This window comes from Pavona decussata, unplaced genomic scaffold (genome assembly GCF_977016875.1).
Source record: "Pavona decussata unplaced genomic scaffold, jaPavDecu1.1 SCAFFOLD_64, whole genome shotgun sequence".
Lineage (NCBI taxonomy): Eukaryota > Metazoa > Cnidaria > Anthozoa > Scleractinia > Agariciidae > Pavona > Pavona decussata.
Genome location: NW_028145484.1, coordinates 1,520,971 through 1,545,934, shown reverse-complemented (window position 1 = coordinate 1,545,934; position 24,964 = coordinate 1,520,971). Strand labels below are relative to the sequence as shown.

At 38.1% G+C, this 24,964-nt stretch overlaps 2 protein-coding genes across 4 annotated transcripts in view; both read left to right on the top strand.

Moving 5' to 3' along the window:
- The window catches only part of LOC146478349 (uncharacterized), a 40,273-nt gene extending 17,988 nt beyond the window's left edge, over positions 1-22,285 (top strand). The window contains exons 1-5 of one of the 3 annotated variants that reach the window (XM_085111873.1): positions 12,181-13,025; positions 14,208-14,261; positions 17,634-17,997; positions 18,355-18,838; positions 21,703-22,285. In XM_085111873.1, coding sequence (XP_084967999.1) covers positions 17,641-17,997; positions 18,355-18,838; positions 21,703-22,043 — 1,182 coding nt within the window. In that variant the 5' untranslated portion in view covers positions 12,181-13,025; positions 14,208-14,261; positions 17,634-17,640 and the 3' untranslated portion in view covers positions 22,044-22,285. Of the gene's footprint in view, positions 1-12,180; positions 14,262-16,847; positions 17,548-17,633; positions 17,998-18,354; positions 18,839-21,702 lie in introns of those variants that run through there. The other 2 variants (XM_085111872.1, XM_085111874.1) reach the window with 2 other exon arrangements.
- On the top strand, positions 23-12,044 carry LOC146478350 (heterogeneous nuclear ribonucleoprotein L-like). The gene is made up of 15 exons (XM_085111863.1): positions 23-293; positions 843-891; positions 1,242-1,280; positions 1,973-2,049; positions 3,268-3,349; positions 3,921-4,006; positions 4,573-4,669; positions 5,335-5,404; positions 7,684-7,916; positions 8,892-9,013; positions 9,406-9,536; positions 10,013-10,086; positions 10,759-10,813; positions 10,941-11,036; positions 11,670-12,044. Exons 1-15 carry the CDS (start codon positions 55-57, stop codon positions 11,726-11,728), a joined length of 1,509 nt encoding a protein of 502 aa, XP_084967989.1. The 5' UTR covers positions 23-54; the 3' UTR covers positions 11,729-12,044.
- Positions 22,286-24,964: the final 2,679 nt, after the last annotated feature.

Below are 24,964 nucleotides of genomic sequence, written 5' to 3'. Positions count from 1 at the left end.
AATAAATTAAGTTTGAAAGGCATTCTGGGTAAGTGCAGAAAAGACCGATTCAAGATGGCGGAAAAGCATGCGCTCGTTCCTGATGCCGAAAGTGGGTACGAAAATGGTGATTTTAAACGCCAGAAAATTGAATCAGGAGCTGCAGGAGGATACGAACAAAGTTCCTATCAAAGTGAAAGCACTAAACAGCAACATTACCAACAGCCTTCACCGGTAATTCATGTTCGTGGTGTAGCAGACGAAGCCCGTGAGCAGGACTTGCTACATGCTCTTACTCCTTTTGGCCCAATCACGTAAGCTTAAGCTTAAGTTTATAACCCTTTAGACAAATTTTCAGAAATTTTTTGCTTGGGAAAGTGTGAAATGAAATGAACAATGCGACAGAAAGTGTTAGTTTTGTGTCCATTTTGTGATTCGAGTTTTCATCCACGATGATGCATGCACACGAATTCTCGATCAGACATAGATCCCGAGGTACAAACGCAGTGAAAAAGGTGCGTCAGGAAGAAAAGCGGCAAGAATCTGTCATTTCGTGTATTTCTTAAATTATGGCAGCGGACAAGTAAACTAATAAGTGGACGTGTATTATATACTATGTATAATGATACAGTTACCAATATTTTAATTCTTAACAAAAATTTATAGTTAGGCGGTACCATTGAGTGAGCTTAGTGATAATAAACGTCGACTGGCATGCGCAATATACATAATCAGTATTTAGATCTAAATTAGAGCTAACTTATTATTTATATTTGCCCACCTGACCTCCAGCTGTTCATTTACAAATTTTTCATGAATTTCAGTTGCTTTCCAATTGGCTTACGTTATTTGTTTCCTTATAGCTGCATCACGATGATGCCAAAAATGCGGCAAGCTTTGGTGGAATTTCAAGTGAGTTTAAAAATTTTAATTTTAAGGATTCTAGTTGAATGTACATAGGTTGTAAATAGTGACAGGTGAAATAAGAGCCGGTAAAGATGTCTGCCTTCGCAGGCTGTAATAATACTGTAGATGCAGTGTAGGGGTTGAGGCTTGGTGAAGTCACTCTACCACATGAATAGTTCTTTATATACAATTCATCTGTCTTGACCACCAAAGCGAGTCTTTATTGTGGGTTCAAATCCCATCTGGAGCTCTGTTGCAAAAACTTATCATGATGTTATACAGTATACTGTATCTTTCTTGGCTCCTTTTAAATTAATAAATCCAAATGCTGAGTGTATTTTTTTTTTTCATTCCAGGACATTTCATCTGCACAAGCTGTTATGGACTTCACAGAGGTAAGGGTGACATTAATTTTCAGTAGTAGGACATGTACATATACAATTTTTCCTTTGTTGCTGTAATTTTACTTTTCCTTTTTCAGAGCATATTTCCATATATTAGGCATTTCAAAACAACACAACATTTAAGTTTGGAAGACGTGTTTCAGAAACTTTTAAGAATTCTATTAAGACTTTTCTTTTTAGAAATCATTTCAGTAGTGGTTCAATTCTATATAACCAACCAGAATTGTATTGTAAATCATTATATTTGTATTGATTGACATTTTAATATCCATAATTAGAATAATATTAGAGATGTTGTTATTAGTATTTTTGATTGTAAAGCACTATTGATCTGTGTATGTAAATAGCGCTCTATAAGTAATAAATTATATTATTATTATTATTATTATTATTATTATTATTATTATTATTATTATTATTATTATTATTATACTTCAGTATCCATCGTCAGTTCAAGGATGTTTACAAATCAAAAATTTGTAAACATTCTTCAACTGTTAATGGATACTGAAGTATCGGAAACATGACTTCCAAACTTAAACATTGTGTCATTGGTTTGAAATGCATAATACTGTATCTGTTCTGCTGCTATGAAAATTTGATAATATTTCCATTTAACATTAATTGGAAATGTTGCCAAAGTTTTAAGTATATAATATAATAATTGTTCTTTCTGTATTTAGGGTGGAGATGCTGAGAAAATTACTCTGTGTGGAAGACACTGCTACTTTAACTACTCCAAAAGCAAGACTATATCAAAGTATGCAAAATGTCTTTACTTGTAAAAACAAAAGATTATTTATGCTTCAAAACAACCTCTGTTAAAAATCCTCCATGTTTGGTAGTGGGTATGATTAGTTGCATTGTGTTGCATCAGGTATCAAGTGATTCATGCACTTAGTTGTGTTTCTATTTATTATGCTGTACAAGTCGTTCTACCTTTTGAGTTTGTGAGATGATTCAAATGAAAGCTACTGATGATTAGTACTTTCCCAGAGATGCCAATGCCTATAGATCTGTAATCTAGAGATTTCATCTATTGTGGCACCACTCAGCCCCATCTTTGGCCCACACTCCCTCCCCCTCTTCTCACTCAAATTCCCCTCCCCCCCCCCCCAACACACACACACTTTCCCACAAAATATACCCATTTTTTTTTTGCTTTAGTTTCCATTCCAGTAACATCTCTTAATAAAAGGTTGGATAATAGATGCATCAAAATGCACCCAGGAACTGTGACATTTTCTTTTTTTTTTTTTTTTGGAAAAGTGAAATTTCATCTGTTTCGGGAAAATTTGGTGTTAAAATATTTATAGTTGAATGCAAAGAATAAAATCAAAAGTCGTTTTTACCCAGGAGATTTGTCGACCCATACGGGAGACTGGGAGATTTTGTTTGGTATAGAGGAGACACCTGGACTGGGAGAGTTGACATGTATACTTCACCCGGTACTGTTTATTATTAATATTGTTCAGAGTGGTTCTAATGTTTGTAATGTTGGATATGGAACCCTAAAGTGTGACCATTCTAATAAAAGTTAGTGAGCGATACTTTCCTGTGGTGCTATATATTTTGCAGTTCAAGGTGGTTAACATTTGAGTATACAGCTATTTCAATTAACATTGTCGGATCAAAGTATAAAGCGGTAAGACAAGACCTCAAGATTCTGTGGATTTTTTTATGAATAAGTTCATCAAAATCAGCGATGCCTCATCCGTCCAGTGAAGACATACGATGGCGAGCCATTTGGATGAAGGTAATGTTAGGATATCTAGTGGATGAGGTGACAGCCCCTTTGAAGATGTCTTTAAGCTTTTAGCTTTGATCCGACAACGTCAATTGAAATAGCTGTATATTGAGGGAATCATAAAGGGTGACCAGTTCCACCAATAATTCATCTAACATTAGTACAATTTAGAAATACTGTAAGTACAGGCCAGAAACAACACTCATCTTACAGCCGTGCCTTTTCTTACAGAAACCTCAACGTACAAGTAGAAAACCCACCAGCCAGGATTCTGCTGATCTGCATTATAAATCCCCAGTATCCAGTCACAACAGTGAGTACATGTTCAGTGGTTCGTGCTTGTGTATGTGCAGTTGGGAAGTTGGGAGCACAGAGAAATTTACAGTCAATCCACGTCATGTGTGACCAGTATTTCCGAGAATGAAATGAACATTTGAATTCCTCATTCATAGAAATGTCTGGCTTTTGAATGGAATGTTGAACATTTCTCTGGAAATCTTTCCGTAAAAGATGCATTAACCGAAAAAAAAAAAAAAAGATTCAAAATACTTGGGAAACAATTGTTATTCTTGAAATACTTAATGCTGTAATGTAAAGAAACATTCATAGCTTTATACCATCAATAAACTAGGGAAATTTCTACAGGAACTCTGAATTCTTGTTGGCGATGTTCAATACTGACATGTAAATTTCAAAACTCCATTCAAATTTCAAAAATACCAGTCATGCGTGATGTGAATTGACTGTTACAGTTGCTCAATATTATTGAAAAACAACCGTTGCTCAGGTGATAGTGCCCTTGCCAAAGTCAAGGACTTGTGCGTTTTATGACATACATAAGATTATAAAGACTGTTGGCTAAAATAAATGTCTGTTATTTTTAGGACATTCTCCACACAATCTTCAGTAAACAAGGTCATGTTTTGAAGATTGTCATTTTCAGGAAGAGTGGTTTGCAGGCAATGGTGGAGTATCCTTTCTGACAAATAAAAGTTACCTGTTTGTTATGAGTGCTTCTCTTTGTAGCAAAGTAGTATTCTACATGTAAAGTTGTGTGTTGAAAAACATATAACCACCCGAGTTCCTGAGTTGAGCAGGGCGTACATGTAAGTAGTTTTGACTCCCTATAGAGGGATAGGTTTTAATTTAGACTCCCCAATCAGGGAGAAGGTAGTTTCTACTTCCTATATACAATGAGGGGGTAGTTTAGACTCTTATAGGGAGTGGCAATTCAAAATTCTGCAATAGAAGAGGGAAGCGGTTTAGAATCCATACGCAGGGAGTCAGGAGTTAAGACCGCTCTTCACATGCAAGGAGGAGGCAGTTTAGACTGCCTAATCAAGGAAATGGGAGTTACGTTTCCTATACTGGAAGGAGGTAGTTTAGTCAATGATCGTCTCCCTACATAGGGAGAATGGATTTAAGACTCCCTAACAGATAACTCAAGCTGGCCTTGAGTTCAAGGTTGTGCATTTTCTATTTAAGTCAGGGCTGTTTTTGTGTCGTTAAGAGACCTTGACCCAAGTTTTCCAACAGATTTGCTACTGTAGAGCAAGCAAGACAAGCTAAAGAAAACTTAAATGGTGCTGATATTTATACAGGCTGCAACACTCTGAAAATCGAATTCTCCAGGGTACAGTGCAAATTTTTTGTCTGGCTGCAATCAAATAGCTATAAAACAGATGTGCTTGGGATGCTTAGAGAGGTGTCCATCCTTAATGAGGTGACCTTGTCAGAACAATTATGTCTGTCTTAGAGAGACATCCATCTTGCTGAGGTGTCTGCCCTGAAGAAGTGTCTATCTATGAGATATGCTCACTTGCGAGAGGTGTCCACCTTAGAGAGGTGTCTGTCTTTAAGAGGTTTCTGTATTGAAGAGATGTCCATCTATAACAGATGCCCGCCTTAGAAGGGTGTCTATCTCAGAGGGGTGTCTGTCTTGAAGAGATGTCCATCTATAACACATGTCCACCTTAGAGAGGTGTCTACCTTAGAGAAAAGTGTCCATCTAAAAGAGGTGTCTGTCTTGAAGAGATGTCCATCTATAACAGATGCCTACCATAGGGAGGTGTCCGTCTTAGAGAGTTGTCCACCTTAGAGAGATGTGCATCTGTTAGAGAGGCATATGAAAAGAGCAGATAGAACATCAGATAAAAATGTCTGAAACACTCACCACCATACCACAATTCCTCCAATACAGTTACTAAATTTCTGATTTACACAGTCATGTACACTGATTGGCGTTTTGTGTTTCTTACATTAATACATTTTATCCTGGTACTCATAATTTCATTGCAGGCAGAATCACTGAATGTGTACAGAAATGACGAACACACATTTGACTACACACAGCCTGACAAGCCACCAGGTAAATATGTTAATAACTACACGATCCACTGAATAAAATGCAGCTGTTTGTTATGTCAATTTAATTTTAAGTATTGATTATTGTACAACCTAGCACCTGTGTTTATATTTGCAAGAGAGTGCAAAATCAACAAAAAGAATCCTTTCTTATTCCATAATATTACAAACGTAGGAAAGAACTACTTACAGAATGGCCACAGGTTTAATAGTTTCAACCACAGGAAACTACTGCTCAGTAGCATGCAATTGAATCATCACAGGTTTAAAACTAGCTGAAACCAGCTTATTTACTAGGCAGTTAAAAAAATCAATTGATACCACAGGAAAGTACATGTACTACTTAATCGTTTTCATTTGAACGGTCACACTTTAAGTTGTCATCCACAGACTCAAAAGTTAGAGTCACTTTACACAGCATAATAAACAGTGCCACAGGAAAATGCTGCTTAGTAGCTTTCATTTGAATGGTCACACTTCAGGATTTGATCCACAGACTCAAAAGGTAGAACCACTTTGCACAGCATAATTAACAGCACCACAGGAACATACCAATCAGTAGTTCACACTTTAGGATTTCATCCACAGACTAAAAATTTAGAACTGTCTTGTACAACACTACTTCTTGGTAGCTTTCATTTGAATGGTCACACAAAAAGTTTTCATCCACAGACTCACCTAGTAAAGAATAATAAACAGCTGTCAGCATTTCATTCAGATAATCAAACAAACACGGAATAAATTTGCAAACATGATAGACTAAGAAAAGTATGCAACAGTGTTGCAAATATGTTATAATTATAAATCAGATTTCAGATTTTCTAAGACTTGTTTTGCATTGCTATTAATAATGCTTTTCCTGCATACCAAGTCAAGTGTTAAATCAAAAATTGAAAGAAGCACGTTAAGAGTTGTTTGCACCTCTTTTCATTTGTCTTGAAGACATTTTTGAAATCACTGCTTTCCAAACCTGTAAATACTGCAATACTTCACTGTAATCCTGTTGCTTTTATTTGCTTGGATGGAGTTTGACTGATTCAAAATGGTAGACTTTTACACGTAGGAAAGCATTGCTTTTAAAATCTTTCAAATACTGCAGTTTATCACTGTGCCCTTGTTGTTTGTACATGTATATTGCAATAGAGCCAGATTTGTCTTTAAGTTATCATGTTTATTATTAATAAATACTAATGGTTTTGATTTCCAAGCTTACAACAAGCCCCACTGCGCTTTAAATCAATCAAACTTTCCATACATGCCAGTCTTAATTCTAGTTTGATGCAGCGTAGAGGGCTGATGAAAAGCCAACGGGGTTTAAGTAAGTCTTAAAGATAATAATTTTGGCTTTTTGCATTCTTTTATATAAATGAGTGAAAAATATTACCAGTGACATTAATTTTATACAATTATGAGTCAAGTTTGTTTAGTGTTGGGAATTCAACATTTTCTTTTTCTTTTTATTTAGTTAATAATAACAATAATGATACATTGTAAAAGCAAGAACAAAGCATTGTTGCAACACTAGGAAGAAAAATCCCTGGCTAGGTTTTATTTCATTTTCCCTACCTATTTCAGAAGTTAGTGATATCCCTGTGTGTGTCTGTGTTGCTTTTACAGAAATTAAGCTGAAGAATATTTCAAACTTCTCAGCCTTGAACTGGCATGACCATTGTTACTGTCAATCTATGTCACGCAAGATTTCCAAGAATGAAATGAATATTTGAATTCCTCTTTGTAATGTCTGACATTTGAATGGAAATATTCATAGCTTTATACCATCAATAAACGAAGGAAATTTCCATAGAAACTCGGAAATCTTACTGGCAATGTTTTAAAACTGACATGTAAATAATTTTAAAAACCTGTTCAAATCATTTTCAAAAATACTGGTCGTGCATGATATAGATTGACCGTAAAATTGTCAAAGCTAAGAACACAAGATGGTGAAATGCTGAGTTGCATACCCCCCCCCCCCCACCCCCTTACCAGTGGAAAAACATTGTTTTGAAATCTATGTTATTTTGGAGTTCCATTCATTCTGCTCACTTATACTAAATGCCTCACCCCTCAAAATTTCCTCATGCTCTCTCCTTACAAGGAGTAGGTACAGTGTTCTACAACCACTAACTATACCATAAAAGTTTGATGTAGTGCTCAAGGGTTAAGGTGCACTTTTCAGCAGTGTCAATGGTTTCTCGTTATCTGGCCTACATCAAACCTTTAAATGACCATAACAAAGGAGAATAGAGCCTGTTTTCTAATGGCTTGTTTGCAATGTAACAGGAGGGGATCCTGTGAGACCACCTGTGAAAGAGGGACTTTTGAGCCCACCTCCACGTCCTCCTTTTCCTCCCGGCCGCGGAGGCGGAATGATGATGCATGGGCCCAGACCCTTCCCCCCTCCACCACCTCCTATGGCAGGGGGCTGCGTCATAATGGTATATGGGCTGCATGACCACAAGATGAACTGTGATCGGCTCTTCAACATTCTGTGCTGCTACGGCAATGTTCTCAAGGTAAGAAATCAATCTTGTCAATTGAAAGGCTGAGAGCACAACCATCTTATGTCAAGTTTTAGGCTGTGCTTCATTTCATTCTAAAGTGCCTGAACTTTGCATGGGGCCACGTGCAAAAATAAAATCACTTTTGAGCAGAACAAAGATCTGCCTAAAATTTGACATAAGATGATCATTCTTTCAGCCCATCAATTCTATTAATTTGCCCACCCCGAAAGCCCAAAAAATTGATAAGCACCCACCCCCACCCACCTCCCAACAACAACAAAAAAACATTATTTGAATGGTCACACTTAAGGATTTTATCCACAGACTCAAAACTTAGAGAGCCAACTTGTACTTGCCCAGCATGAAGTAAGAGGAGCATCAATTGTGTTCCAAAATTGGTTTTAGATACGCTAGTCAATGAACTTTTATATTGTTTATGTTAGATTTTGCACTTTGTTTTGTCTTGTTGAAGTGAAATAAACTTGTTATCCCTTGTTTTGTTACTCTCTAAAAATATCATCGTTTGCTGAAAATGTTAAGAAAATAACAGGTGCCCACCCCTGAATAAGTGCCCACCCTCATTGTTCCAAATAAATGCAGTATAACAATGCGGGGACCACAAGATATTGGTTCAGTAAAAAAATACATGTTTGGATACCCTGTGCACACTGTGTACTGTGGAGTTAATGTGGATCATGTCTGAGTAACACTGACAACTAGCCAAGAGGATAAAGTGATGTCATCTGAAAATCACTTGGAACAAGCTTTGAGCTTACGCTGTACAATCCAGCTGCTATCATGAGAATTCTGTTTGGGAGACACAAGCGTTTTTTTTTTACAGACTTTTATTCAGTTTGTAGTGCTGCTGAATACTTTGAATTCAGCCCAGTAGTTTTGTTGCAACTGAAATAAGCCAAGCTCACTTCAGTAGATCTAGTTGTTTCCTAACGCATCGGCTTTGAACTCCAGCAAAATGTTCTTTTTCAGATCAAGTTTTTGCTTAACAAGCCAGGCGCTGCCATGGTTGAGATGAGCGACCATGTCGCTTGCAACACTATCATACAATGTCTTGGGCGACAGCAACTCTTTGGCAAGCAGATCGACTTCAGGTTTGTGTGATTTGACTAAATGTTTCTGAGAAACTTGGCATGCATTTGGTATGCATTCTCTTTTCAAGAGTCTCAAGTCCGAGGTTGTCCAGCATAGTGTTTACATTTGAAGTGTACATGTACATGTAATGATAATCACCGGTGCAGGAATATGCGGCAGCTCCTAGCGCTCCCCTCAGTCAAGCCCAACCTAGTTCCCGACAAATCACATGAGTTATACTGGAGTTTCAAGCCAATGTTGCGCATTCAAGTTTGAGTCAAACCATAGTTTTGCACAGACTATCTCGGTGCAAAACCAAAACTTCTGTCTAATCAACTCTTGGATCTTATTGGCACTTTTAACTACTGTTTATGTCTCGTAGTTAACAATTTATTGCAATGTTTTGTTGTAGTTTTTCTAAGCAGAAGTACCTTGTGGATCCGACATCGATCTCAAATTTGCGCGATGGAACACCATGCTACAGGAATTACGCTGAATCGAAGAATCACCGATTTTGGACACCACAACAAAGCAACAAGAATCGTATCCTTTACCATAAATTCAATCCTCAGGGTTCTTCAGCCAGTCACTGGCTAGTGCTGGTATACGTTTTTATTTTTAACTTATTTGAATTTTCGGCCGCCATTTTGGAGAAGGGTCGATTGATGATGAAAAAATGTAGAGCCATTTTGTACAGCATAATAAACAGCACCACAAGAAAGTATTGCTCAGTAGCTTTCATTTGAATGGTCACACTTTAGAATTTCATCTACAGACACAAAAGATAGAACAACCTTTTACAGCATAATAAACAGCACCACAGCAAAGTACTACCTTACAACATTCATTTCACCTGTCACAATGTGTCTTTTTTGCCAGAGTTTGCCAGTTTGCTACATCTTGCCAAGGAAGTTCGTATTAACCTTTCACTTCCTGCGAGCATTACACGTTGCCAAGTTACTTGAATTTTTTAAAAAACGATTCATGACTGTTTGTTGTCAATCTTGACATTGTGCCAGGTATATTTTCTCCCACAAAAGTGTTACATTTTTTCAACGCACCAACTGATTTTTCAGAGGCAAACGTACATGAGGTGAGGATCGTAATGGAGTTGTTTTCGTCTCATCCTTTTTCGTATGGTGTACTAGCTTCTTGTTTTAGAAAGTTTTTGAAAATTTCCATTTAGACTTGGTATCTCTGGTACCCAGGCTACTCCTACATGGCCGTCTTTTTCTCCCATTCTAATTGGCCAAACATAGAAGATGTAACGTCTGGGGTAGGAAGAGTTGTCGGTTGTCAGAAAGTGAACATGGAACTTACTACCACCTTTCTTGTATTTTGATTGGCCAGTTGGAATGGAAGCCATCAAAAAGTTCACTGCCAAAACGGATGTCAAAACGTCACAAATAAAAACCATCAAAAAGTTGTCAAAAAGATGTCAAAATGTCACAAAAGGAAGCCACCAAAAAGTCGTCCAAATGATTTCAAATTGCCACAAATGGAAGCCATTAAAAGTTGTCAAACAGATGTCAAAACGTTAGAAATGGAAGTCATCAAAAAGTGGTCAAAAAGATGCCCAAACGTCACAAATGGAAACCCTTAAAAGTTGTCAAAAAGATGTCAAAACGTCACAAATGGAAGGCATTAATTGTCAAAAGCTAATAGGAAACTTTGGGGTGATGTGATTATACAGCACTTTATAGCACTGTAAACTTGTCCGCTTGTTTTTGCTTGTAATCATTGCATTTTATTATTATTTTTCTAGATGTGCGCAAATTGCAGTGTTCAACCCCCTGTTAGAGTGAAAGTGTTTCCCAATGGTAGGTTTTTCACGGTCGTCCGATTTTGTTTATCAGTCGTATGATTACAGGCCGAAATGGACTCTACTCAGTCCTATTACCATTATAAATTGATCAACTCCTGATGGTCTTTTATGCGTATTTACAGCCGCTCGCTCAGCATCTGGTCTGTTGGAGTGGTATGACTCGTTCCAGGCCCTGGATGCTATAGCAGCTTGCAATCATTACGTCATTCGCGATGCAGGTATGGTCCACCTTCCTTTACTGGTCTATTTCGAGTTGTGCTTATGTCGTTAAATCCGAAAGTTGAGTTGTTTGGTTTCGTTTTCAAATTGTGTTATTTACATGTAGCGACTGTTCGAGAACATCGGTTTTTTGTATTGTAGAAACCTGTCTTGTGATATTTGCACTGACTACTTGATCATGAAATGTGTTTTGTTTTTGTGTATGTGTGTGTGTAATTATTTTTTCTTGTGGGGGGGGGGGGGGGAGTGGGGAGAGGAGGTGTTGTAAAAACAAACCTTTCTGTCTTCCACGCATGAATGCTTGGGCTGAGATGCGATATTTAAACACTTTTCTCCCTGTTTAATTGTGTTTTTTTTGGTTGGTGAATGTTATTGTTAATCGGTTTGATAAATCATTTTGGGTAGCAAAAATGACACTTTGTTGACAGGGAGCGCTTTTACTGGTCCATCTGTTAGTTGAGTTTAGAGGTCACTCAAGAACCTAGAATTGTTCTCGGCGTAACTCTTAAGCTTCTCTTGTGCTCTTCAAACTTCCCACATGCATCCATAACTCGATATATGCACGCTAAGAATGAACCAATTCTTAAATTTAAAATGATTGTGTGATAACTATCGCACGTCTTTTGTTTCAGCTGCCAAGACGATCTTCACTGTGAAACTTGCCTTCTCATCCATGTCAAGCGCTCAGTAAACAACATCCGGGGTCTTACACCCAACCATCCCATCACCACCCGCCCCCCGACGATAAAAGATCATTTCCCTTCCTTACCTCTCTGGGGTGGGGAAAGGACTGAGTTACATATACAAGTAATCTTAAAAAGATGTTGAGTTAACCCACGTAAAAAACAGAGGAGACATTTAATTTTAGAGTCAAGTTACGTTTTAAGATGTTATAACGGGTTACTGATACCAAATGTTTGCTGACTTATTGCTAGAGACAAACCTTGGAGTTGTTAAATAGACATGAACAACTGTTGTTTTAATAATAAAGTGTAATTTAACGGCAATATATGCAACAACGTAAGCTTGTTCTAAGTTTGTGTGGTGTTCAATTTGGTGTACGTGAGGCGCTCTACATTAAGCAAAGAAATTGTTTTTGGACTTTCCGTGTTACATGAAGACTTCTTCTACCCAAGCGAAAGGCTTTGCGCTTCTCATTTCCAAACTCGCAGTCTCATTTCTAGATAGCTTCATAACAGAACAATCAAAACGGATAACTTCCTCCGTATTATAATGTCACAAAGCAGAATAAACACTACAGTCACAGCGCTTTTACGGTTTCTTTGAATTTACAGCCAATCCTTTCGCCGCTCTTGCTGAGGTGATTTAATATAGAAATGAATATTAGTTTTATGCAGTTTCGTTTCTAATATTTGTGATAGTCTTCACTGGAGTTTTTCCCTGCTTTGACTTGCTGGCTCTCGAAAAAATAGTTTCCACATAACACAAAAACATCCAAATCGTATAATGGACCACCAACACAAAAATTTCGAATCATAGACAGTTTGTCATCAATAGCGGCATTGCAAGTTGCGTTCCTCGTATAACCACGTCCACGCGCAACAAATTTTCATGCTGCAAAAAGTAGAAACAGCGTTTACTAGCAAGAAAAACCAAGGTGAAGAACAGTGGAGAGAGAGAGAGAGAGAGGGTTAGAGGGACATTCCTTTTCATTTATGATGCGGTCTTCACCCCACACACCCCCAACTTTTAGTAGGTGTATTTTTATATACCTCGTGTTAGACTGAAACACTGAACGTTACTGAAAAATGATGCAGCTCATTTCAAGAAAAGACTGGTGGTGTCGGTCTGAAGCTAAGTTGATCTTTGTTATCGTGTTGTTTCCAAACCCTAGCCTCGTCCCTCGTCGCCAGTCGTCCTTCATTGGCTCGGGGCCGATCGTGACGTCACCCGTGGAGCTGATCTCGGCTCGCTCGATAAGCATGATTAGGCCTGGGAGCGAAGCTGAGCATCTCATCCGACGGAAGGTAATTGGGAAGGGTGGGGGGTGTAGTGGTACTCGTTAATGTTGTGGGCAAGCTAATAAATACTTGAACAAAAGTTTGGCGACGTGGAAAACCGAGGCCAAATTAATACTTGAATAACAGTGTTATTTGTGGTGTTCTGCACCACCTGCGAAAAATGAAAATCAAGTTTCTATTTTAAATTCGATCAGCTAATGAGTCATCTTAAGAGACCAGGGGCAGTTATCCCCGTACTTTACTTTGTCGAATTTTTTCTACCGTTTCGACTTTTTCCTTGTCCCCTGGGTCTCCAAGGATGCTAGTGAGTGCACGGGAGTATAATTCAGTCGATGCGAATTTTCGAGGGCACTCACTATAAATTCGTGTAAATTATTACATTTTTCTTGTTAAAAACAAAAACGCAAAAAATTGAGACCCCCTTTGGTTGCGTTAGTAATACACTATCATCATTTGTGGATCTAGAATATGTTTGCTTTGTTATTCAAGTATAACTTTATTGCGACATCTGGCTTTCACAGTCATAGCTTAGAGGACTGATTTGCCTGGAGACGCGCGTTTTCAACAATACGTCTAAACTACTGCAGTAGTCTTTCGACAGGCAATCCTGTAAAATATAATGGAAATTGTATACGTCTCGTGACCGTGCATGTCAGAAACAAATGCTATTTGCTTTCACCTCTTGCGGAAAATGAAATTTAAGTTTCTATTTTTAAATTCGATCAGCTAGTGACTGGACGTTACAGTCTTGAAATAGCCACTGAATTAAATTTAGACGCAGATTTTCGAGCGCAGTTAGTCACAATAACTTATTATAATACCTATCTTAAATGAAAAAGCTATGGGCTAAGAATTACTGTGGGGTTTTTTCTGACAATAAATAATAAACACACTTCAACAATCTTCGCGAAAATTATCAATTTTTTCTCGTTAAAATCAAAACAGAAAAAATAGGAAGTACAGAAAACTGAGACCCCCTTGGGTTGCTTTAGGAATACCGTGTCATCATTTGTGGATCTAGAATATGTTTGTTTTGTTATTCAAGTATAAACCTGCATTGCAACATCTGGCTTTTACTGTTTTGGAGCATTTACCTTTCCAGAGACGCACGTTTTCCAAAACACGTCCGGTCTAACTCTGACTGGAGTGAGTGTTTTGACAGCGCAGTCAATCCAGTTAAATATACAGGATTTGTGTGAGTTTCGTGGTCATGCGTGTTGGAAACAAGTGAAATTGAAAAGGGTATGTATATCTGAAATCTAATAGTGTTGCTGTTACCACAAAATGTTGTGTTCGTTGGAATTTTATTAAGAAAAGCTAGGCTCAACACTGTTTCCTTCTCAACTAGAACTTTAAGCCCTGGTCAAACGGCACATGATAGTCGATGATAGTTGATGATAGTCAAAAACTATCATCAACTATTATCAACTATCAAGCGGGTGGTCAAACGGCTCAAAGAAACTCGCAATAGCCGAGGATAGTGGCGTCGCGTTAAGTTACAAAACTTTGCACGGATGAATTTTTCGCGACGAAAGAGGGCGGCAGTCTGCTTCGTTTTCCTTCAGTTGTTGGAAGAACTAAAGGAAAATGAATCTAGAGAGGGCTGGAGGAGAAAACAGCCGACCGAAAAACTGTCATCGACTATCATGCGCTTGGTCAAACAGGAAAAACTATCTTCCCAAACTCATTAATAATTCATCAAGCCACAAAGAAGGCAAATCACTTCTGTGAAGGAGGCTTAGAAATGTGATCTTAATTATCATAAAACTTTCTGAACTTTTGCTACGAATTTCTCCAAGAATTATCAATAGTTTGAGAAGCTATATCAAACACTCGAAAGAGTGTTTCCTCCTATTTCCAAACACCTCCAATTTGGTTAAAATCGGCTGCGCCTCGTTTTTCCAACCTACTTCTCGGTGTTTGGAAATCGGAGGAAACACTCTTCCTCGTGTTTGATCTATTACATCAACTACACTCTGTTTTTTTATAAGAACCTTTTTTATAAGAACGTTGAGGCTGACATTAACCAAAATTTTAAGAACGTATTTAGAACGTTTCTCAGGCTGAGACTCGATTAAGAACGTTTTTATTTAGTTAATCTGTATACAAAATCAAGGTAACAAATGTAATGGTGACACACATCTCGGTTTGTCACAATCAGCAGTTCTTGATACCATATCTCAGCACGTCCGCATTCATTTACTGAAATATATGTAGTGTATACCATGTAATTTAAGAACATCTTAAGAACGTTTTCAGCCTCAAATCGCAAAAAAATATAAGAACGTTCAGCCTCAGCTTCAAGCTTAGACGTTCTTATAAAAAAAACAGAGTGTATCATGAAGAATTTGAACACGCTTAACTGAAGTGAATGATAGTTGATGATAGTCGATGATAGCCCATGATAGTTGGTGGTCAAACGAGCGCGCACGCTTTTAAAAGTATCATCGGCTATCATCAACTATCATTGACTATCATGCGCCGTTTGACCAGGGCTTTAAAGATAACACATGGCCGAAATCTGGATTTAGTCCACTATTTCACGAAACCACTGAAAAAAGGGGCTGAGTAAAGATGAGTAACGGAGGGACCCGCAAAAAAATTTAAAAATATGTTTTATTGGGTGCTTCCCCCCCCCCCCCCCCCCCTTTTTTTGAGGAAAATACAAGATAATTTTAATGATCCTCCGTGATCTTTGTGGGTCGATCAGCCAGGTGGCGAAATGGCACCCGGTGACTTAAAATTTATATTAAATAATTTTTATAATACTGCTGGTTCCACAAGTTTCGCAAGTACAAAACTTACCGAGATTATTCTGCATTTGAATCAAAACCGCTCAAATATTTGACAAAGAACCTTTCTCCTAACATGAAATTGCTCTTTGAGCTCCACAAGGAAAATATATTAAGCGATTTCTCGGAGGAAGAACAAATTTCCCTTCGATACATCCCAGCCATTCGCAGCTAAAGGTAATTAACACTAGTTTCTGTGCACTAGTACGGTCATTGTTGACAAAAGTGAACCATTATTTCAATGTTTCTATAGACACAATATATTTTTTGGACCATTCAAAATGAGACAAAAGTAGGTGACGCTGCCCCATTGACATACAACCTCACTCGCGTGAATTAAGGCATGGGCCCAAAATTGTTCTCTCAAAAAGTGTGGGGGCTGTCTATCTCTAAACACTTTTAATGTAGGCAAATGAAACTTTGACAGATACATACATTATTGATTTGCGGTAATTTGGTACTTTTAAATTATTCAAATTAGGTCACGTGACTTCCATCGACCGAAAAAGCTTTATCTTAAAATGGCAACACTTTTTCTTGCGTCCTTAGTTTATTTATCATTCTAATAATGTTAAGGGCGTTTATTATATCACTTCTGTGCTTGGCCTTCTTAAGATTTTTCTATGCAAAGGCCTAACGTAGGGGGATAATTGTCTTGGGGGACTGCGTACTAATCGAAAAATCTGTGTATTTTGAAAACTATTTAAAAATTCAAAAGGGGCCAAGCACAGTTTTGTAGATGCATTTATTGCAAGTTGTCTTGTACCAATCAAGTTAAATATCTCACAACGAAAAGTGTTGCCATTTTCGCTTTCATCATTTTAAGCAAATTGTTGCCGTGCAAAGTCACGTGACAACATTTACATAATTAAAAAAACACCAAATTGACACAACTTGTCAATATATATATATATATATATATATATATCTGGCAAAGTTTCAACCTTCTACTGCCAAAGTGTTCTGAGATAGACCACCCCTCTTCACTTTTTGAGTGATTAATTAGGGGCCCATGCCTTAATTTACCTGAGCAGCTTCAGGACTTGGATCAAAACATTTAGCTCCTTCAGTGTTTGTGTTGCGCCTCGGGGTTAAGTCATAATTTATCGATTCACCACATACGTTTGAATATTACAAATTAAACAAAAATACAAAATAGAAACTGGCGAGGAAGACTAAACAGAAAAACTAATTAAAAGGATTATAGAATTTGACTTCCTCGGTACCAGTGAGAGTTAGAGCGGTTTCCAATTGAGTGTCGTAAAACCAAAACCAAAGTAATTACTCTGACCAATCAAAACAGATGCAAACAACGCAATGAGCCAATCAGAATTCGAAACAAATACATGCAACTGGCGCCAAGCGCGGGAAAACGCGTGCGGCCAAAACACGATTGGTTTGGGTTTGGATTCCATTGGTTGAGAAAGTGGCGCGAGTTTTATTAACCAATCACAGAGCGTAGTAATGCAAAACCAAAGCAAACGCGAAATTACTTTCGACACTCAATTGAAAATCGCTCAATTAGCCGTATAAAGTCATACTTGAGGACAAGAACCTCGTCAACGCTAATAACGCGTTTGAGGTCCCGACTTGACAACCTACAGAAAGCTGCCTCAGTGTTTGTACGGACTATAGACTTGCCACAAGTCGATCTTCGCGTGTATAACCCATGATGAATTTGAGAACGACTTGAGTCGCCTTCCATCCAAGAAACTTGCGTGGAGAAAAATAGTTTTGTAAGGGAATTTAAGAAAGCGTACTTGCGTCGCTATACAAAACGCTTCAAAAGTTACTAATCTCATTTTGTATTCGCTTTTTTTAGCTCTACTATGGACGTTGTACGCCTCCTACAAGTGGCATTCCTGGTATCTTACTTAACTCTCCGCACATTGGTTTGCGGGAAGGAAAAAGCTAATAGCCAAAAGTTCAAGTTTGTCATCGACGAAGATGTCATTCATGACCACATCCTTGAAGGTCACGTGTTTAAACGATTGACCGTCGCCAGCGCCGCCAAATGTCACGTGATGTGTAAAGATGATTGTCTCTGTGCATCCATGAATTATTTCCCCTCTGCAAAAGGAAATAACTGTGAGCTTAACGATGCTAACAAAGACATGGAGCCATCTGCAATGAAATGTAAATCAGGGGCGAATTATTATGATCTAGTAAGGAGTTATACGGTGAAGGTAGGTTAAGCTCAACAGTCGACATTGTTGTTTTGTTTCTTTGTATACCGGCTTGTCTTATTTCGGTTTCCGGCTGCATGCATGTGAAAAAAAAAAGGTGGGGGGTCCTCTTTTTGTTTCTCACGCCTTCATTTTTTGGTGCCCCTCCCCTTGTATTCCGTGATTACACCCACTAGACAGGCTATTGGAAGTTATTAACTATGGTACAGAACTGTAAAAAAAGGCGAGAAACATTTAATTACTAATCACCAAAAGAGGAACGGAAAATAAAAACTAAACAGTAGAACGAAGTTGAAAATGAGAGATATCCACTAACGAAGGAGACTTGCAGCTTATTGTCTATTTGTAACACGTTAGGATGGAAAGGAATACATACCAGGCAAACATACGTGTGTTAACCGATGTTGTCGTCCCAATCCCTGTGTGAACGGAGGAGACTGCAAGGAGATCTGTAACCCCAAAGGAACACGGTTCAACTGCACCTGTCCTGTCACTCACACTGGTCAGCGGTGTGAGACACAGCTTGCAAGCTGCAAAGATGTCGCCGAAAACAATAGCAACTTGACTTCTGGAAACTACAACATCTATGATTCAAAGATGGAAAAGTTTCCTGTCTACTGCGACATGGAAAGTGAAGCCGAATTTGTTTGGACCCTGATTCAATCGTTTTCCTTGGGTAATAAAGTTGCGTTCGAAGACAAAGGATTTGGTGTGGATTTTCCAAAGAATGACGCCAACAGTTATGTGGATTGGAGCGCTTACCGTCTGTCCCTGCCACACATGCAATACCTGGCGAATCACTCCACACACCTGCGAGTCACCTGCAACTATCCTACTGAAGGTAACATGCACTCTACATTTTTCCCAGTTAAATTTCTGAAAAAGTCCTGAATTTTCAGGGCGTTTTCTCAAATATTAAAATAGTTGTTTAGGTTCAAAGTGGCCGCCGGTAGAATCCGACCCTCGTCCCAGTCTAGATAGGGCTAAAGCTTTGTAAAAATATTTTGCTTTCCTATTGTTCCTTATGGATTCCAATAGCCCTTGCTAAGATCTACGTTTCCTACACAGTCATAAATGAAGCGAAAATACCTCTGTATAAAGAGGCACTGTCCTTAAAACGGGTGCATTTATGGTAATACCATGGTTTGTGTAGTGATAAGGTATACAGTCTCTATAAGACTGTTTTTCGTGATTTGTTTTTACTTTGGTGTTGGAAAGACAGAAGACAGGTAGGTGATCAGATAAGTCAAATAGTGCAATCCCTGAGGAGAGGTGCATTGTCGGCGCGTTAGTGTAAATATGATCGATCAAGGTTTTAGAATGTTCGGTTATTCGAGTTGGTTTAGTGATGACCGGAGTCATATTATTAGAAAACAACATATCTAAAAAATTTCCTATAGGGTTGTGTGTAGGAAATTTGTAAAAATCTATGTTGGTATCACCTAAAATATAGACGATGCGTTTGTCTTGATTGAGATTGCGGAGTATCTCTCCTAGATTTTCGGCGAATTGTTCAAAATTGGATTTCTTGTGTCTATAAATGCAGCCAATAACAATCGGTTTCTTTTGTCTTATGCCGGTATCTACTTCAATCCAACAGGATTCTACCAATTCTTGGTAGCCGAAATTATCCCTAGCACCAATAAACACCACAACGAATATACAAGATACTCATGCCCGTCTAGCTTTGTTATGTCACCTGTCACCGAAATGCACGTGCATGACCTACTCTCAACTCTTATGCCAATAAGTCATCTATCCATGTCCCTAATCGGTTAATAAAAATCAATGCCGCTCTTATCACGCCAATTATCACCCAACTCTATAATGAATCAATCGCACAAGGCGTAGTACCAGATGTGCTAAAAATGGCTCGTGTCTCTCCCACATACAAAAGTGGCGCAGACACCGACCCAACAAACTACCGCCCCATCTCCACCTTGTCATCGTTCTCAAAAGTCCTCGAAAAACTAGTTCATGACCAACTCGAGTCGTTTCTGGAGAAACACTCTATCATTTCGCAATACCAATTCGGCTTCCGTAAGGGTCACTCTACTGAACAACTATTTTAGAAATCACTGATTACCTTAAAACGTCAATAGACAATAAAAACATCACCTGTGGACACTTTCTAGATCTGTCAAAAGCCTTCGACACAATAAATCATGAAATTCTTCTAAACAAGCTCAGCAAATATGGCATCCGCGGTACTCCCTTAGCTTGGTTTCGAAATTTTCTGTCAAATAGAAAACAATACGTGCGAATAGGAAATACCGATTCAGACTTGCTACCCTTAACTTGTGGACTTCCTCAGGGATCCCCTCTCCTCTTTCTTCTCTATATTAACGATATGCCAAACTGTTCCAGTAAACCTTCTCTTCACAATATACGCTGATGATACCAACGTATTTTATTCTAGCAATAACCTTGAAGATATCACTCAAACTATGAATACTGAATTTGATAATATTCTCTACTACTGCTCAGCTGATAAACTATCAATCAATATAAAAAAGACTAATTTTGTGATTATCAGCTCCCCAAATAAGCGTGTAAGTAATATAAAAATCCACGACATTGAACAAAAAGATTTTATTAAATATCTCGGAATTTATATTGACAAACATCTTTTAAAATGGGAACAACAAATTAAGCACGTCAAAAGTAAAATATCAAAAAATACTGGAATTATCAATAAATTAAGGTGTTATGTCGACCTGAATACTCGGAAACAACTCTATTATACACTAATTTATCCTTACATCAACTATGGTTTAATGAGCTGGGGCAACACCTACACCACCCATCTCAACAAAATTCGCACCGCCCAAAACAAATGTGTCAAAAATATATTCTTTGCTCACAAAAGAGAAAATGCCACTGTTGACTTCAATCTACTGGGAATTCTAACCATTGACAATGCATTCAAACTCAAGGTTGCCATTTTCACGTTCAAAATAATAAATGATCAAATATGTCCTGTTTTTGCAAACTCTATTTCCACAGCATCCTCTCGGCACTCGTACAATACCCGATTTTCATCTCGACAAAATTTTTAGCAGACCAAAAATACGTACTAACTACGGTAAACACACTTTTCAATTCGCAGCATCACAACCATGGAAAACAATAGACTGTAACATTAAGCAATCAAACTCCGCTTCTTCGTTTAAAACCAAATACAGGAAAAATTTGCTTATAAACCAAAAGTAATGTAGAGTTCTTCACCGACATTCGTTCGCTAAACACGCTCTTTTTCTTTTTCAAACCTTTAAAAATAATTTTCTCTTCCTTCGTAAGCAGTGCCCAACTCGAAAGCAGCATGCTCCTTTGGGCACTGCTCACACTAAACCAAACAAATTTATCCTAATTCTTTTTAATCCTCCTTTGTAATATAAATGTTTATTGTTTTTTTTATGTATTGTATTGAATCTCGTTGTACGTGTGATAATAAAATGGAATTGAATTGAATTGTGATAAGAGTAGAATAGGAACTTTTTTTAGCATAGATCACAGGAGCCAATTCATTTTTGGAATGCTAATAAGTCTTTATTATTATTATTATTATTATTATTATTATTATTATTATTATTATTATTATTATTATTATTGTTATTATTAATTTTATTATTATTATTATTATTATTATTATTATTATTATTATTAATACAAATAAATGGCTCCTTCTTCTTCTTGTCGTTGAAGGTCTCAAGTATACAGATTACGCACGAGCCAAATTAGAAGGCCATGATATCTTTGGTACCTGGCCGGATCTTTGTCGCCACTATGATTACATAAACATCCGTGGCAATAATTGTCATAACTGTACTGCAGCGACGAAACAGAAACCTGGGAGAGCTTGGCTCATCAACAGCTACCAAAGTAAAAGGCAGTTCGGATGCGATCTTGACGGACGTCCGGGTGCAAATGGTAACGAGAACAACTTCGGAGTGTATCACGGTGGGAAAATTCATCCCGCGCATCGCTGCTCGTCATCGAATGACTCTACAACTCAGCACTGGTTTGGAGCTTTGCATAACTTGTAAAAAGCTAAATCCAATAATTTGGTTCGGCACATGAAAACTTCGACGTTTGAAAAGAGACTTATTACATCGAATACAGGAATTTTCAAATGAGTGTCGTAAAACAAAAACCGAAGAAACCACCGTAATCAATCACAACAGATGTAAGTAACGCCATGAACCAATGAGAACTTGAAGCAGATACATGTGACCGGTGCCCAGCGCGGGAAAACGCGTGCGAGCAACTCATGACGATTGTGCTTGCTGAGAAAAGTTAAACTAAAGTAAACGCGAAATAGCTTTCGACACTCAGTTAGAAACCAATATTTAACGCTGGTTTAGCGGCGGGGGGTTTTCAAATTTTTCTGAGAAAACAATGCACTCAGATGAGCATTAAGAAGTTTCTTCTAACAATCCACTTAGTGACAGAAAGTAACAGGATGAAGCCGAACAAAAAAAAATGTTTTTTCATCGATAAATTATTGAAAAAACTGTATTTAACAATTATTCCACGAGCGCGCGTTGGATATGAGATGATAGATAGCCAACGAGGCGCGTAGCGCCGAGTTGGCTATAATCATCTCATATCCAACAAGCGCAAGTGGAATAATTGTTTTATTAAAAACAACCGAGAAATATTGCTAGATCTTACTGATTTCGCTGTGCAAGAACGACCAGAAGGCAATTTAATGGTCGCCATTTCTCGGCCATGGTATAATTGCTCATATACCATGGCCGCTAAGCCAATCAAATCCCTCGAATTGCATTATACAATGATGCAGTTTTTAATAATTGTATTTATTACACGTCAGTAATCCCCATCCGGGATGTTACATATCGGTTGTTTCAAATAAGACCTCTTCTTCTCTAGATGTACATGGTTATGATTATTGAAATAAGAACAAGTTCACAAGCTCAAGCTCAATGTTGAGTTAAACCAACGTTTCAGTGGCTTTATTTTACTTCACCGCGAGTGAATACATATATATGCGTTATTGACCAAGCGTGAGGTCAAGATGGCTGGATATTGGCCAAGTTCTTTTTTTGCGTTTTTATGGACCGAGACGAAGTCGAGGTACATAAAAACGCAAAAAAAGAACGAGGCCAATATCCAGCCATCTTGACCGAACAAGCTTGGTCAATAAAGGATTTATTGTATGGTTTTACCATCAAGTTAAACTACAACAACAAAACAAAACACGACGTGAAACTGCTCTACTCGGAAAGAAATTCTTCATTAGCCGGCCGGTGCAAGATTTATTTTCAGTGCATTTTTGGATTAGCATGTAATCGTGGAAAACAAGGAATCCTAAATTATCTTAGGGTTCTAACTTTATAATGGCTTAAAGGGAGTATACAATTATTGAGAACGAAAAATTTAGATTTTCGCATGAGCGGGAAGATTTGAATAGAATCCGGCAAACTCGCCATTTTCAGCCGATCGCGCGGTGGCGTAAATAATAAAAATTTTTACACAGTTTTCGGCTTCCAATCATTAATTCTTGAATGAAACAATAGATTTTGAGATTATTTGCAAACATAAGCCGAAAAAAAGAGCAGATAAATCAGAAAACTGGGCGAAACTTCGGCAAGATTTTGTTGTTTACAACAAGCAAGACGCGGCTAAATCAAAAACGTGAGCTTCTTCGGTGAACTTTAAAAAAATACTTTTCTGAACTGCTGTAAACACTAATTGCAACTTCCACTACGCTATGATTTAAATACAGTAATTGCAAACCTAGAGAACTTATCAATTTGGCACTCGACTTGAGACAATAAGTTTTTCAAAATCAATTCTATCTAAAATACTACACGCAGAGCAACTCACCGATTCAACTCACATTCATTGTAGCTGAAACAAAGTTTTCACTACACCAGGACGATTCCATTCTCTTTCCTTTCCTTTAGGTAAATGTTGAGAGTTTACCGAACTTTTTAGTGAGCGTTTTCCCCCAAAACAACGAGAAAATCGAAGAAAACCTGCATTGTTGTTGGGATTAAACTTTCGATGCCAAGCGGACGGGCAACGGGTAATCCCGAGCGGGCAAGATAGCTCCATCTTGCCCGCTCGGGTAGCCAATCACAGCGCAGGATTTGACTCATCTTGCCCGCTCGCGGAGCCAGCCATATAATAAATATATTTATTAAAAACTGCATCATTGTATAATGCAATTCGAGGGATTTGATTGGCTTAGCGGCCATGGTATATGAGCCATTATACCATGGCCGAGAAATGGCGACCATTAAATTGCCTTCTGGTCGTTCTTTGCACAGCGAAATCAGTAAGATCTAGCAATATTTCTCGTTTGTTTTTAATAAAACAATTATTCCACTTGCGCTTGTTGGATATGAGATGATTATAGCCAACTCGGCGCTACGCGCCTCGTTGGCTATCTATCATTTCATATCCAACACGCGCTCGTGGAATAATTGTTAAATATACCAAACGTGAGCTTTTCTTGACTTTGTTCTTTATTCTTTACGCACGCTGATGGGAGTCTAGAGCCAAGTTAAGGTCACCAAGGGCACGTTGTGTGTCCCCAAGTGAATTTGTTATCGTGTTGTTTCCAAACCCTAGCCTCGTCCTTCGTCCCCAGTCATCCTGTATTGGCGCGCGGCCGATCGTGACGTCACCCGTTGAGTTGTTCTCGACTCGGCTAGATCAATAAACATGATTAGGCTATTGGTGGAGGGGTGGGGGTGGGTAGTAGTACGCGAGCAAGCTAATAAATATTTGAAAAAGTTTGGACATATGGAACAACGAGGCCAAATTATATTTAGCATTTGAATGAAGAACCTAAAAATACATGTTGTTTGTGGCGTCTGGCACCTCCTACGTCAAAAGGAAGTTCAAGTTTCTATTTTAAATTCGATCAACTAATGAGAGTTCCTCGGAGACCAGGGACAGATATTGTGGACGAGGAAAAACTCGGCAAAACGGCCGG